Source organism: Gracilinanus agilis, chromosome 1, assembly GCF_016433145.1.
Source record: "Gracilinanus agilis isolate LMUSP501 chromosome 1, AgileGrace, whole genome shotgun sequence".
Lineage (NCBI taxonomy): Eukaryota > Metazoa > Chordata > Mammalia > Didelphimorphia > Didelphidae > Gracilinanus > Gracilinanus agilis.
Genome location: NC_058130.1, coordinates 714,462,183 through 714,476,313, shown reverse-complemented (window position 1 = coordinate 714,476,313; position 14,131 = coordinate 714,462,183). Strand labels below are relative to the sequence as shown.

Sequence of the window (14,131 nt, the reverse complement as noted above, 5' to 3'; positions counted from 1 at the left end):
ATGTAAAGGGGAAGAGTGAGAATTAGCTACTTGATAAGAATTTTCTCCATTTTATCCAGTTCCCTCAACCCTCCTCCCCTAAAGGCTTATTGACCTTAAGTGATATCTTTCCTTCAAAGATGATCTGTTTATTTTAACCATATCCATCAAAATTTGATGGGGACGGAAGAAAATTGGAGAAAGCATGCTTTTCACCCTAAGCTCCATAGGGGATAGCACTGCCCAGGAAAGATTCTCATTAAACTTAAGTTCCTCAAGGAGCAAAAGATGGTTTCTTACCTACAACAGAGAAAGTTAGAGCTGAAAGGATCATTAGAGATCATTTGACTGAAACTCTTCATTTGACCAAGTCTCTGAGGAAGAACAGTAATTTGATAGAGGTCCCAGCCCTGGACAGCTCAAGGACTAAAATCTGAATTTTCTAACTTTCCACTTTTTTTTTTTTTTTTTGCAAGCACAGTCTCTCAACTTGCTTCTTTTTACAAAAGGTGTGGAAAGTGAAGGAACTTGTTGCTTGGTCAAGACTTCAACAGATCTGTGTGACCTTGAACAAGTCTTCCCCTGGTCTGGGTTCATTTTCTCACAAAAAGATTTGGCTAGACTAAAGGCAGTTGAAAGATAAAGGAAAGAATACAGGATTTAGTTTGGGCACCTGGGCTGAAGGTCTGATTTTGCAACCATCATGTCTTTGGGCAAGTCACTTTCCTTCCCTATTCTAGGTATCAGTTTCCCCATTTTTAAAAGGGATTGGCTCAGATAATATGGGCAAACATTTAATAACACTAGAAGGGGTGCAAGGCTCTTAACAAATATTATCAGTGAAGGAAACTAAGGCAACCAGGGAGATTAAATGACTTGCTTGGGAACAAAAATATAAGTGTCTGAGGCAGGATTTGAACTTAGTTGGTCTCTGATGTCCCTTCCAGTTCTGACAGTCTGATTTCTGAGCTTTTGGTGAAGAGACAGGGGTGTAGGGTCAAGAGCCTGACCTCACATTTCTAAAGAACGAGATCAAAAACGCTTTCCCTCTAACGCCGATGCTGGGGAAGCAGAAGGCACATTTTCATCCCAAAGGGGCAGATGAGGCTCTGAGACGGCTGCCTGACTCGGGAAGGCAGGGTGGCCGGCGGGCAGCTCACCTCGATAATCTTGATGAAGCGGGGAAACACAGGGTTGCGGGTGACTGCGATGAGTGGCAGATGCGGGAAGACCTCCGGGATCATCATAGGCGTGAGCGCGGTCATGACTGGGCCCTCCGCACCCCCACCCCCGGCGGGCCCGCTGGACCCAGTCCCGTCCTCGGCGCCACCCTCGGGGCTGTCGTCGCCGCCAGTATTGTAGGCGCCGCCGCCCCGGTTGCCGGCCTCGTCCCAGAGCCCCCGCCACGCGCCCACACTCTGAGACGCGGGCCCTGGGTCTGTCCCACGACCCCACAGCGCCCAAGCTGGCGCCGCGCAGCTCGCCCGCCCGCTCGGGAGCGGCGGTCGAGCAACGCGCAGCCCCCGCCCGCGACCCCGTCCCCCGAGGCCCGTCAGCTGGGGAGGCCGCGGCCCCGGTGTCAGCACTAACCGCCTCGCGATTCCCCACAAGCGCACGTAGCCTGCGCTCGCCGCCATGCCCACCTCATCCTGAGGGCGCCCGCTTCCTTACGTCATTTCCGCCCCAGAGGTGAGCACGTGACGAGAGCGCCCCTTTCGCCATCTTCGCTAACTCCTCACGAGGAGCGAGAGCAGCCCGTGCGCTTGCGCAAATCAGAGGGAGAACCATGCCACTCAGCCCCGCCTCTAATCTTCTTGAGAAGGGAGGAAAGAAGTGGGATTGAAGGCAAGAACTCCCTCTTGTGGGAGGAACTCCAAGGTGGGTGGAACAGGTAGAACCTCCAGTTCTTTTAGACACCCGCTTCTATCGCCGGGGCATCTTAGAAGAACGCGCAGTTGCCGCGGGGAACTCGCTTGAATCTTGGCGCGCGGGATGCAACTGATTCACTCTTGGTCTCCGAGAGCGCGGACGCAAGATGCAGTTGAATCCCCTTCTTCAATTTTGGGGCTTTAATTGGTTCCCTGCAGTTTTACTGCTGGTCCCGATAACCGGCGGACATAATGTTTCGGACAAAGGAGCTAACACGGACGTTTTCTGTGCCAGGTGGGAGTCTTTTTTTTTTTTTTTTTTTTTTGCCAGAAGACTAGTTGGCTTTCGGGCTAAGCCCGCTCCAAAGGGCGTGGGAGAGCCTAAGACTTGGGCCAGTCCCCGGGTCCCCAGGCCAGGTTGGGGCCCTAGAGCCACAGTGAGGTTCTTATTTTACAGATGGAAAAACAGAAGAGGGGAATTTACTCGAAGTGACCTGTGCATCAGGGTCCGAATCAGTTCTAGAACTTTGTTTTTCTTTTCCCTGAATCACAGTCATCCCAGGCTCCAGTCATACTTGTTTTTTTATCCTCCCACAGTCTGCACTCTGAGCACTTTTCCTTCGCGTTCAGGATGCCTGTCCGCATAATTCCTTAACAGAAGCTGCATTCTAAATCTTGAGTCCTGATAGGAGGTGGAGAGCTGAGCCTCTGGGAAAGGCAACAATTGGAGAGATTTTCTAAAGCGGATGCCTTTCCTGAAACTTCTGAAAACTAGTTCAACTCTATACTGTGGAATCCCCTGCCCCCCCTTATGTGCCCATTATGCCCTACCAAGCCTCAGTGGAGAAAAGCAATCTTTCCAATTGGGGTCACTACAAAACCCTCACTGCCAATTAGCAATCCTTTTACCTTTCCCTAATGTTGGATCCCACTCACTACAGCAGCTCTTCAAAACCTTTTCATCCCTCCTCAAACTTTTCAAGTAATCCACCCCCCTTCTTTCCCCTTCCCCCAGAAAATCTTGCCTTATTTTATTGAATAGATTGAGGTAATTTGTCATCTTTTCTCTTGACTCCTGCTACACTCTTATTCTTTTACCCCTGTATGGGACACTTTTGGGGTTGTCTCTAATGATGCACTTCCCCTAAGCACCCAAAAATAAAATCCCAGGGGCCCTGAGACAGATGCTAGACAAATGGCGGTTTTATTACACTCTCCTCCATATTCTTTTTTTCTCTAGATTTTTGAGATACTGCTTTCTTCTGGTTCTCTTCCTACCTATCAATCCTCTCTTGTCTGTCTCCTTTACTGGATATTCAGCACATACTTGATAAATGGGAATTGGCCACCCACCCAACCCCAATTAGACTGTCTTTATACTATTTCACTTGGCAAATATGTAAAATCAATCTCTCAAGGATTCTATTGTCTCTATGGGAATGATTCTCAAATACTTTTTCCAGCCCAAACCTCTCTGCTGACCAGACTCTTATCTCCAATTGTCTATTAGACATTTCCTGTATGTCTGGTAGACATTTTAAACTTAATGCCTAAACTGAATTAATTATCTTCCCTTCCTACCCTCCCTTTGAAACTTCCTTAGTCTTCTTACACCTTACAACTGAGCACATATTCTTTTTTTAAGTTGGCTTTTATTTTAATAACAAATTTTCTGACCACATATTCTACCATCCAATGGCAGTGGCCTCCCTGCTGTTCCATGAACAAGTCACTGCTTTTTCCTAAGGGCATTTTCACTGATTGTCTCTCATACATGGAATACTCTTCCCCTTTCAGCTCTGCCTCCTAGCTTTCCTGGGTTCCATCAAATCCAAGTAAAATCTCGCCTTTTATAGGAAACCTTTCCCAATCATTTTTTTTAAAAACCCATACTTTTGTCTTAGAATTGATACTAAGTATGGGTCTTAAAGCACAAGAGTGATAAGATCTAGGCAGCTAGGGTTAATTGACTTGTCCAGGGTTACATAGTGAGACCAGATTTGAGACCAGGCCTGGGTTCCATCCTGAGGCCTATCTCCAAGCCTGGTTCTCTATCCATGTAGGGCCATGTAGCTGCCCTCCCTTTCCTCCACCCACCCCCCCCCCACTCCCTTACCCTTAGTTCTAGGACCTTTTCTGGATCTTTTTGGCCCATGGTGGTAACAGACATCCATTAGAATGCCAACTGGGTCAAAGAAAATTTCTGTATACTTGGAGAGTAAGTAACAGCAAGACTCTGGAACTTGCATGTGCCGATTTTTCTTTTTTTTGGTCTCTGAAAGTAAATAAGGACAATACCAGCAACTACTAGTGACTGGTTATTTTACTTGAGTATAAGCCGATCTACTTCCCAGGAATCAGAAAGCTTTTTATAGTTGCTAGGGTGTTTGGAAAAGTGTTTTTCTGTCTCTGATTTCCTTCTCAGAATTCTTTCAGACCAAGGTAGAAACTTTGAAAGTAAGCTACTTCATGGATTGTTGGCTTTGACCTATGAATCAAGAAGTCAAGAACCACATGTTACTAGGAACCTAGCATCTGTCTATTAGAAACCCAGAGGCTTGGGCAGAAGGTGAAGTGGAGTCAACATGGGACATTTCCAGTGCCTTAACACAGCACAACCAGGAATGATGCTACAGTCTTTATGACATACCTGCTCACATGAACAAGAACAACACTACCCACTGACATGGGCTTTCAGGTCTCACAAAAGGGTGAAGATGAAGAGACTTAAAAACTGTATTACTTGGTTGTGAAATCGACTGAAGGAGGCTTGCTGTCTAGCTTTGGCCTCAGCTCAGAAAACCTTTGATTGAAACAAGTGATGGTATATGAAACCTAAGTTGGCTCTCAAGAGTCTCAGCAATGTGGCTAAGCAATTTGGTATGCGGGAAATACATAGTACAGTTGATTCTACCTTTGCAACCTATCTCCTATATTTTCCTTTCTTTTCTCTGACATTGCCACCACTGGTGTTAGCCCTGCTCATCTCAATTATTACAAGAGCCTATTTATTGGTGGATCTTTCTGCATCAAGTTTTCCCTCCATTCAGCCACTCCCTCCACCCCACCCCAGCCCAGCAAACTGTTCTCCACTTAACTACCAAAATGATGTTCCTCTAGCCTGGTCTGACCTTGTTGCTCATCTCAATAAACTCCAGTAGCCCCCTAGAAGCTCCAGGATTGAAAATAAATCCTCTGGCTTTTAAAACCACCTTTCCAGTGCATAAATATTTCATTCCATCTACATTTGAACTCTTTGTTGTTTCTTGCACAAGACACTTCAATCTCCCGACTCCGAATTTTCATTGAGTGTCCCCCATGTCTTGAATGCACTCCCTCCTTCCCTCAGTCTCCTGCTTCCCTGGTTTTGTCTAAATTAAAATCCTACCTGTCAATCTTCCTTGGTGATGGTGCCTTCCCTCTGAGATTGCCTCTAGTTTATCTTCCATTAATCAATAAACATTTGTTAACCACCTAATATGTGCCACTAATATGTGCCAGGCACTGTGCTAAGACTGGGGATGCGAAACAAAACAAAACAAAACAAAGACAGCCCCTACCCTTAGGAGCTTGCAGTCTAATGGTAGAAACAACATGCAAACAAATATAAAAAAAGCAAGCCATATACAGACTAAGTAGGAAGTAATTAATTAGCAGAGGGAAGACACTAGAATTTAGAGGGGGTAAGGAAGGCTTCCTGTAGAAAGTGGGATTTAAAGGAAGCCAGAAAAGTCAGTAGTCAGACCAAAGGAGGGAGAGATCCACAAATAGAGAGAGGGGAACAGACAGAATGTTCTGAGTCAAGAGATGGAATGTCTTGTTCCTGTAACAGCCAAGAGGTCAGTATCACTGTATTTCAGTACATATAAGGGAATAAGGCATAAGAAGACTGGAAAGGTAGAAGAGAGCTATGTTATAAAGGGCTTTGAATGTTTAATAATGTATCTTATATTTGCTCCTGGAGGCAGTGGGGAGCTACTGGAATTTTTTGAGGGGAGGGGAGGAGATGATTTGATCAGACCTGCACTTTAAGAAAATCACTTTAGTGGCTGAATGGAGGATGGATTGGAGTGGAATAATCTAGGTTTAAGGTGATGAAGACCTACATTAGACTAGTGATGGTGTCAGAGGAGGGGAGTGTATTTGAGAAATATTGCAAAGGCAAAATTGACAGTCCTTGGCAACAGCTTGACTATGGGGGCTGAGATTTAGTGAGATTTCCAAGATGACTTTTGGGGGGTGAGCTTGAGGGACTGAAAGAATGGTGTTGCCCTCTTCAGTAATAAGGAAGGTAGGAGGGTAGGAAGAATTAAGGGGGAAAGATAATGAGTTCTCTTTTGGATGTGTTGAGTTCAGGATGGACATCCAGTTTGAGATGTCTGAAAGGCTGTTGGAGATTCAATATTGGAGGTCAGCAGAGAGACCGGGGCAAGAATGGCAAATTTGAGAATTATCAGCATATAATAGAGATAGATAATTAAATCCCTGGGAGTTGAAGAGATCACCAAGTAAGACAGTATAGAGGGAGAAGAGAAGAGGACTTATGACAGAACCCTGAGAGATACCTGGTTATGGTTAGAGGGCATGATCTGTAGGAGGATCTGGAAAAAGAGCTGCTAGATAGGTTGGAGGAAAACCAGGAGAGAGTGGTGAGTGAAAACCTGGAGAGAAGAGGATGATCAACAGTGTCATAGGCTGCTGAGGGGTCATGGAGAAAGAGAATTGAGAAGAGGTCATTGGATCCAAATCAAGGTTTGGCAACTAAGAGATAACTAGTAACTTAAGAGACAGTTTAAGTGAAATAATAAGGTTGGAAGCTGGATCTTAAGAATTAAGAAGAGATTGAAAAAATGGGGAAGGGCCTATTTGTACAAAAATATTTGTAGCTGCTCTTTTTATGGTAATGTAACAATTAAATTTAGGGTTTGACTCAATATGAGAATTAAACAATAATATTGTGGTCACCGTTTATAAAACTGTTAATAGCTTTTATTTACAACAAGGTAGAAATAGTGAAAGTAGGAAATATAGGAAGGAGACAAAGCCTGGTCTAGCCTACCAGCCCTAAGTGCTGCTCCAGTGAAGTCCAGCAGAGGCTTCCCCAAGTCCCAATCTCCACATGGATTTCCTGGTAGTCCTCAGCCAGAAGTCCCAGTGATGTCTTTAGCCAGAGTTCCACCAATGGATAATGATTCCAAGGAAAAGCAAGTCTCTTCAGCTCTACTCACCAATGCAGAATCCAAGGGAAGAGTCTCTCCAAAAGCCAAGGAAGGAATGGTCTCCAAGGAACCAGTCTCTCCAAAAACCAATGAAGGAAAGAGAGATCAGACCATGTTGGTCTCTTCTTTTATACCCCTTTTCCCACATCATTTCCTGTCTCTTCACCTCTTCACAGAAACCAATTGCAGTCTTTCAATTTGCCTACCACTGCCCAGGCCTTAGCAGTGCCCTTTGGAGGTGAGAGTTTTGATTAGATGGTAGATAAGAATAGCATGAACCTTAGAGGAAGAATTGTTACTTAGTGATGGAAGAAAGGGAAGAACTTGATTGTGGGAACAGAAATTAATGAGTATTTCAATTCACCTACCTTGACCAGTGAGCTGAGGAGAATGAGTGAAAGTATAGCCAGTACTAGAAAGAATAGCCAGGGAGGCTGTATTGACAGGGTGAAAAGTGGGGTTTCAGTAAGAGCTAATGGAGGGAAGGAATGGGAGAATAGATTTAAGATGAAGGCAAGTTTGTTGCCTGTGTAACAGAGGACCTAGTGGAAGAGCTGGGTGGAGTAAGGATGAAACTGTTTTGGGAGGATTGAGATGGGGATAGCAAGGAGGAATTTTATGGTAGGGAGTTGTGGGAAGCCAATAAAAGAATAGATAAAAATCTGAGACCCCTCTTTTAACCCCTTTTGTGATCCTTGTGATTTCTTGTTGAAAAGTATTGTGGCATTATTGAAAAGCTTTAAGTTCCTAATAAACCCACATTTAAGAGGTTAACACTTTTCCTCCTTTGGCCAGGAATGCAGCTGCCTGGTACATCCAAAGCCAAAACCTTAGCAGGGGCAATTCAACCCTGAGAAAAATATTCCCCGACTTGGCTTTCTGATAAGAACCCAGTCAAAATTCAACCTTGGCCTTGTTTTATTCTGAAGTCAAATGAGACTTTTTTGCGTTTTGATATGACATAATTTGTAACTTCTGCACATCTTCAAAGTTTCAAGGGGGTTCTTTTGTGTGAAATGAGTCTTGAAATATATATAATAAACTCCATGCTCCTAGAGTCAGAGCTGGAAGCATGAGCTAAAAGATCATCTTCCCTGTCCTCCTTATCAACTAAGCTGTCCTTATCAGATTATCAGAGGTGATAGATAGATCTCAAAAGGGAGTGAAGAATGAAATATGAATGATTTATAGGAATTTCAGAGTCATTGGTATATGAAAGAGATGACCAGGTGTGGGAATGTTCATGATTGAATGGATGGTACCATACCTTAGGACACTTCTCCTTTTAACCATCTTTTGGCAATGATAGAGATTTACTGGGGAGTCCCATATTCTAGGGCAGTAGTGATCTGGGAACTCTTGGGAATCCCAGAAACTGTCCTAAGGTCAAAATTATTTTCATAAAAATAATAAAGACAGGGGGCAGCTGGGTAGCTCAGTGGATTGAGAGCCAGGCCTAGAGACGGGAGGTCCTAGGTTCAAATCTGGCCTCAGACACTTCCCAGCTGTGTGACCCTGGGCAAGTCACTTGACCCCCATTGCCTACCCTTACCACTCTTCTGCCTTGGAGCCAATACACAGTATTGACTCCAAGACGGAAGATAAGGGTCTTAAATAAATAAATAAATAAATAAATAAATAAATAAAGGCATTTTAACTTCTAATATGGTAAATGCTGATATGTCACAAATGCAAATTCTTTGGAGTCCTCAATGACTTTTTTTTTTTTTTTAATTTTAAACCCTTAACTTCTGTGTATTGACTTATAGGTGGAAGATTGGTAAGGGTAGGCAATGGGGGTCAAGTGACTTGCCCAGGGTCACACAGCTGGGACATGTCTGAGGCCAGATTTGAACCTAGGACCTCCTGTCTCTAGACCTGGCTCTCAATCCACTGAGCTACCCAGCTGCCCCTTTCAATGACTTTTAAAAGAGTTTTTAAAAAGGTCTTGAAACCAAAAAGTTCGAGAGCCCACAGTGCCAGCTTGGTGTGGCAAGTCATATTCTCATTGATTGCCAGCCAACTGCTTTCTATTCCTGGCTTCTACTTCTCCTTGTCAAGAAGTATGTAAATTAAAGAATGCTATCCACCTCTAGAGAAAGAAGTACTGGAGTCAGAATGCAGATGAAAGCGGACAATTTTTCAATTCTTTATTTGAGTTTTGGTTTTATAAAATTATTCACAAAAATGAACAATATGGAAATGTGCTTTGCATGATGACACATGTATAACGTAGATCAAATTGCCTACCAGCAATGGAAGGGGGAAAGGTAGGGAGGGCACGAGGAGATAAATTCAATCATATAACTTAGGAAAATTGCTGCGGAAATTTGTTATTACATGTAATTGGTAAAAAAATAAAGATATTTTTTAAAAAGGCATATAAATTTGTGGATCTATTCAACCATTCAAATATCAGCTCCTGACTTAAAGCAAAAATCCTGATCGTGACTGCTTGTGTCTCAATTGCTCATGATTTAATGTGCTCGAGTATCAAGGCACCATTGTACTTTCCTTGTTAAATGGGCTTATCTAAGAAAGTCCCCTTCTCTTTTCCCTCCTCCATTGTAGGGGAAAACGAGTTGCTCTGGCACTGATTAGTTTCTCCATTCTATGTTCTTTGCTTTTCCATTCTGGCTGTTTGAAAAGGGCAACAGGGGATTGAGGAGCATTATTCTTTTCTTTCATTTCTAAGCTTTTAATGTGATAAAAATGCTTTCCAGTGTAAAAATGGAACCATTCGCAATATTTTACTTATTATGTAGGTCTAGAGATATGAGAGGTGGGGAAGTAGGGGGTTGCTTCCCCCCTTTTTTTCTTTTCTTTTTTTTTTTTTTTTTTTTTTTTAAACCCTTACCTTTCATCTTGGAGTCAATACTGTGTATTGGCTCCAAGGCAGAAGAGTAGTAAGGGCTAGGCAATGGAAGTCAAGTGACTTGCCCAGGGTCACACAGCTGGGAAGTCTCTGAGGCCGGATATGAACCTAGGACCTCCAGTCTCTAGGCCTGGCTCTCAATCCACTGAGCTACCCAGCTGCCCCCTGCTTCCCCTTTTCAAAGGTGGGAAACTAATTGTTTAGTGCAGTGTTGGATAAACTACAGCCTGCCTGCTGCAGGGAGACATTATTCCTAATCTGACGAATACAATGAGTAGGATACAATACAATGAAACTTTGAAAGAGTTGCCTTAGAAACAGACTGACAGATGAGCATTTCCTTTCCTTTGGTCCCCTCTTTAAAAAGTTTGCCCATCACTGATTTAGTGGGTGCTGAACTGGAGGGCTGAGCTGGCAAAATAGGAAGATGGGGGTGTTGACTTTGCTTGCCTGGTAAAGAATGAAAGGTTTAAAATATGCCTAATAAAATACACTCGCATGCAACCATGAGCTCATGTAAGCCCTAAAGTTAGTGGGTAACCATTTTCTTTCTCTTGGAGGCATCATAAGTATAGTTAGAAAGGAAAATCATATTTGGAAAGGAGAGTGATATGCAAGAAAAGATCTGCCCTCATGAAGGTGATGGGGTGAATTTCCCAGACATTCACAGTCAAACTCCCTCTATATTCCACCTTGGAATATTGGTGAATAAGCCATTCTGAACTGTTAATTACTCCTGAGCCTGGAGTGAAAGAAAATCCGGGGACAATGGGATACAGACAGTAAAGGGATTGTTGTTCAGTCTTGTCAGATTCTTTGGTGACCCCTTTTGGGGTTTTCTTGGCAAAGTTACTGGAATGGTTTGCCATTTCTTTCTCTAGCTCACTTTGCAGATGAGGAAACTGAGGCAAACTGGGTTAAATGATTTGCACTACCAATCACTGGGCCAAATACCTAGGAGAAAAGTAGTTTTAGCCCTGCATTCAAGACAGGAAAACACAAAAAACAAATCTGTTTTTTCCAGGGATTCTGATGCTGAGAAAAAGTGAGATTTGCTTAGGTTTAGGGGCAGACTAAGGTACACAAACAAGAATTTTGATGCTAAGGCTGGAGCTAAGGGAAGGGCAGTACTTGGGAAAGGTGCTGGATTTGATATCAGAGAACCTGAGCCCAAATTCTGGATCTGCCACTTATCCTACTGTATAGCCTTAGACAATTCACTTAATTTCTCTAAATAAATAAGTTTAGATCAAATGGTTGCCAAAGTCACTTCCAGGTCTAAAGCTCTGTTCAGATGATTAGGAAATTGAAAATGAGAATTATTTTTGAAAATTCATCATCAACTCTATGTCATTTGTATGCCAAGATTCATTGATGGTCTAGTAGAAAGACTAGAGATAGAGTTCTGGACGCACCATCAGGAAGACTTGTGTTCAAATCCAGCTGCAGATATTTACTGACCCTGTGACACTGGGGAAATCATTTAACTTCTGCCTTCTTCAGTTTCCTTCTCTATAATATAGGGATAATAATAACATCCACCTCCCAGGGTTCTGGTGAGGTTAAAATGAGATAATATTTGTAAAGCTCTTTGTTTTAAAATTATTAAATTTAAATAAATAAATTTAAAAAACTAAAAATAAATATGTAATATGTATATAACATATATACAATAAAATAAAATTTAAAATTTTAATTTAAAATACTCCATAAATACTAGTTGTAATTATGAGCTATTATTACTTAAATGGATTCTTGAATGGTCTATACTTCAGATGGACTTGATGCAAGAAAGATAGGACCAAGATTCCAGGATATCATAGAAGGAGAGAGGTATTTGGAGGACAAATTTACCTTGTTTGAAACTATAGAAAGAAAGTTCCATCACACAGTAGCAATGGGACACCCCATTTCTTCAGGGTTCCAGATTCTCAGTTGGCAGTTTCACTTTTCTCTTTATCTCCAGGGCTTAGTATAGTAGGGAGGCACCTGACAGATGCCAAAGGTCTTCGGCTCCATGACTTGTTTAATACGGGTACGGAAGGAGAATCGTCATGAAGACTAAGAGAGGTGATCAATGACACGTGTAAAACCCAGATGAATTTCTCGTTGGCTATGGAAGGGGGCAGGAGGAGGGGAGGGAAAGAACACGAATCATGGAACCATGGGGAAATAGTCTAAATTAACTAATTAAATTAATTTAAAATTTTTTAAAAAATGAAGACCAAGAGGTGTTAATATTATACTGATTAGGCAGGTGCTGTTCATCCTGTGACTGTTGAGTGACTCATTCAGAGACCATTAAGGAGCATTTGTTTTTTTTCCCCCCTTTTGTCACAGGCAGTATATCGCCAGGACTGGGAAGATCCATTATGTTGAAACCGGCGGACAGGAAGTAAGTTCATTTAGTATTTCTCGTGGGCTTTTCTTTGGCCTTATGTTGCTTTTGTTAGCATCACTATAATAGGATGATGTTGAAAATAACAAAAATGTTTTATGTTTGCATTTCGTCTTACAGTTTCCATTAGGCAGGATGGGTCTTCCCATTTTATGCAAGAGGAAACTGCAACTCAGGATGCCATTTGCCCAGAGACACTTCATAGACTAGGTGATAGGCAGGATTTTAGACTAGAGCCCAGGGCTCTTTCCACGTACATAATTTGATATTAGGTTAAAGGAAGGAAAGAAACAAGCATTCACGTAGTAGGTACTATGTGCCAAGCCCTTTACAAATATGATCTCGTTGGATCCTCACAACATCCCTGGTGGGGAGATGCTTCCATTATCCCCATGTTCTAGTTGAGGAAACTGAGGAAGACAGAAGTTAAGTGACTTGCCCAGGGTCACACAGCTAGAGGTCTTCCTGACTACATACCTAATGCTCTCTCCACACCACCACCTAGTTGCCCCAGGTTAAAGAACTGTACTTTGCATGTAGTACACACTTTTACACTTGCTTGAATTGAGTTGAATTATACCATGTCCAGACTGAAAAAAACTTCAACTTATTCATAAGAAAGAATACAAAAAAAAAAAAGTTACATTCTGCATAATGGAGACTTCTTAAAATTTGTATATTTTTTTTATTAAGTAAAATACATTTTATATTGACTTGAGTTTTAATTTGTCAAAGATGTTTTTTTTAATAAGGGAAAATTTGGGAAGTTTTAGTAGGCTTAAATCTTATTATGGGGAGGGGGGGATTGATAGTATGATCTAGAAGCAAGAACAGCGCCCTCTTAGGCTGCATCAAGAGAAGCACAGGAAATTATATTCCCGGTGCCCTCGGTCCATGCCAGAGCACATCTGGAATATCACGTGTAGTGCACAGCTGAGGAAGCCTCATGTGGTGGACAAAGAGCTGGCCTCAAAGGCCGCCCTTGATAACTACTGGCGAGGCATCGACTCTCCTCGGACTCCAGGAACCTCTCTACGGGTCTGAATGTGCTAAGAAGGTACTGACCTGCATTTAGATAAAGGGACGGAGTTTCCTTACTTGGGACTTCTGTGTACCAACTAACACACAGGTCCAGTCCCTGACCTTATTGACAAACTAAAGGGCAACCAGGAAAGTAAGAAGACTCGAACCCCCATAATTTGAGGATCACTTGAAGGAATGAGGAAAATTTAATCTGAAGAAGAGGAGTCCAGTGGTGGAAACATAACCACCTTCAAGTTAAGGACATTCCTGTGAAAAAGGAATAACAATTTGCTCAGCTCGGTCCCAAAGTGGAAAAGTAGGAGCCATGGGTAGAAGTTATATGGGGGTAGATTTCATCTCGAAATTTAAAAAACCCACAATTTCCTAGCAATTAGAACTGTCCAAAATCCTGTAATCTCCTGATTCTGGAAAGTGGGATGGGCAACCTTGAGTGGAAGCAGATTCCTGTTCTCTAGAGATTTTCAAGAAAGGCCAGATGACTACATGTGAAGGCTCTTATTTTAGAGGGAATGCCTATACAGGTGCTAAATTCTACCAGATCATCTCTCTGGACTATCAAACATTTGCAAATTATTTCAATTTTGGTCTCTTTGACAAAGCATTTAAAATCTACTGCAAATTATTTTTCTAAGGATGAACAGTATAAGCATGGGGTTGAATCTTAAGTAATCCATTTAAAATATTACATCTGACATGATTACACATGTAAAATCTATATTAGATAACCTACTCTCTCAGGAAGGGGTGG

General features: G+C 42.4%; 2 protein-coding genes across 2 annotated transcripts in view; one reads left to right on the top strand and one right to left on the bottom strand.

Moving 5' to 3' along the window:
- The window catches only part of LONP1 (lon peptidase 1, mitochondrial), a 33,087-nt gene extending 31,471 nt beyond the window's left edge, over positions 1–1,616 (bottom strand). The window contains exon 1 of the mRNA XM_044670783.1: positions 1,140–1,616. Coding sequence (XP_044526718.1) covers positions 1,140–1,616 — 477 coding nt within the window. The remainder of the gene's footprint in view (positions 1–1,139) is intronic.
- Positions 1,617–2,014: 398 nt separating this feature from the next.
- CATSPERD (cation channel sperm associated auxiliary subunit delta) overlaps positions 2,015–14,131 on the top strand; it is a 101,132-nt gene continuing 89,015 nt past the window's right edge. Inside the window, exons 1-4 of the mRNA XM_044685254.1 lie at positions 2,015–2,142; positions 2,179–2,264; positions 11,908–11,976; positions 12,248–12,336. Of these exons, the coding sequence (XP_044541189.1) occupies positions 2,015–2,142; positions 2,179–2,264; positions 11,908–11,976; positions 12,248–12,336 (372 nt within the window). The remainder of the gene's footprint in view (positions 2,143–2,178; positions 2,265–11,907; positions 11,977–12,247; positions 12,337–14,131) is intronic.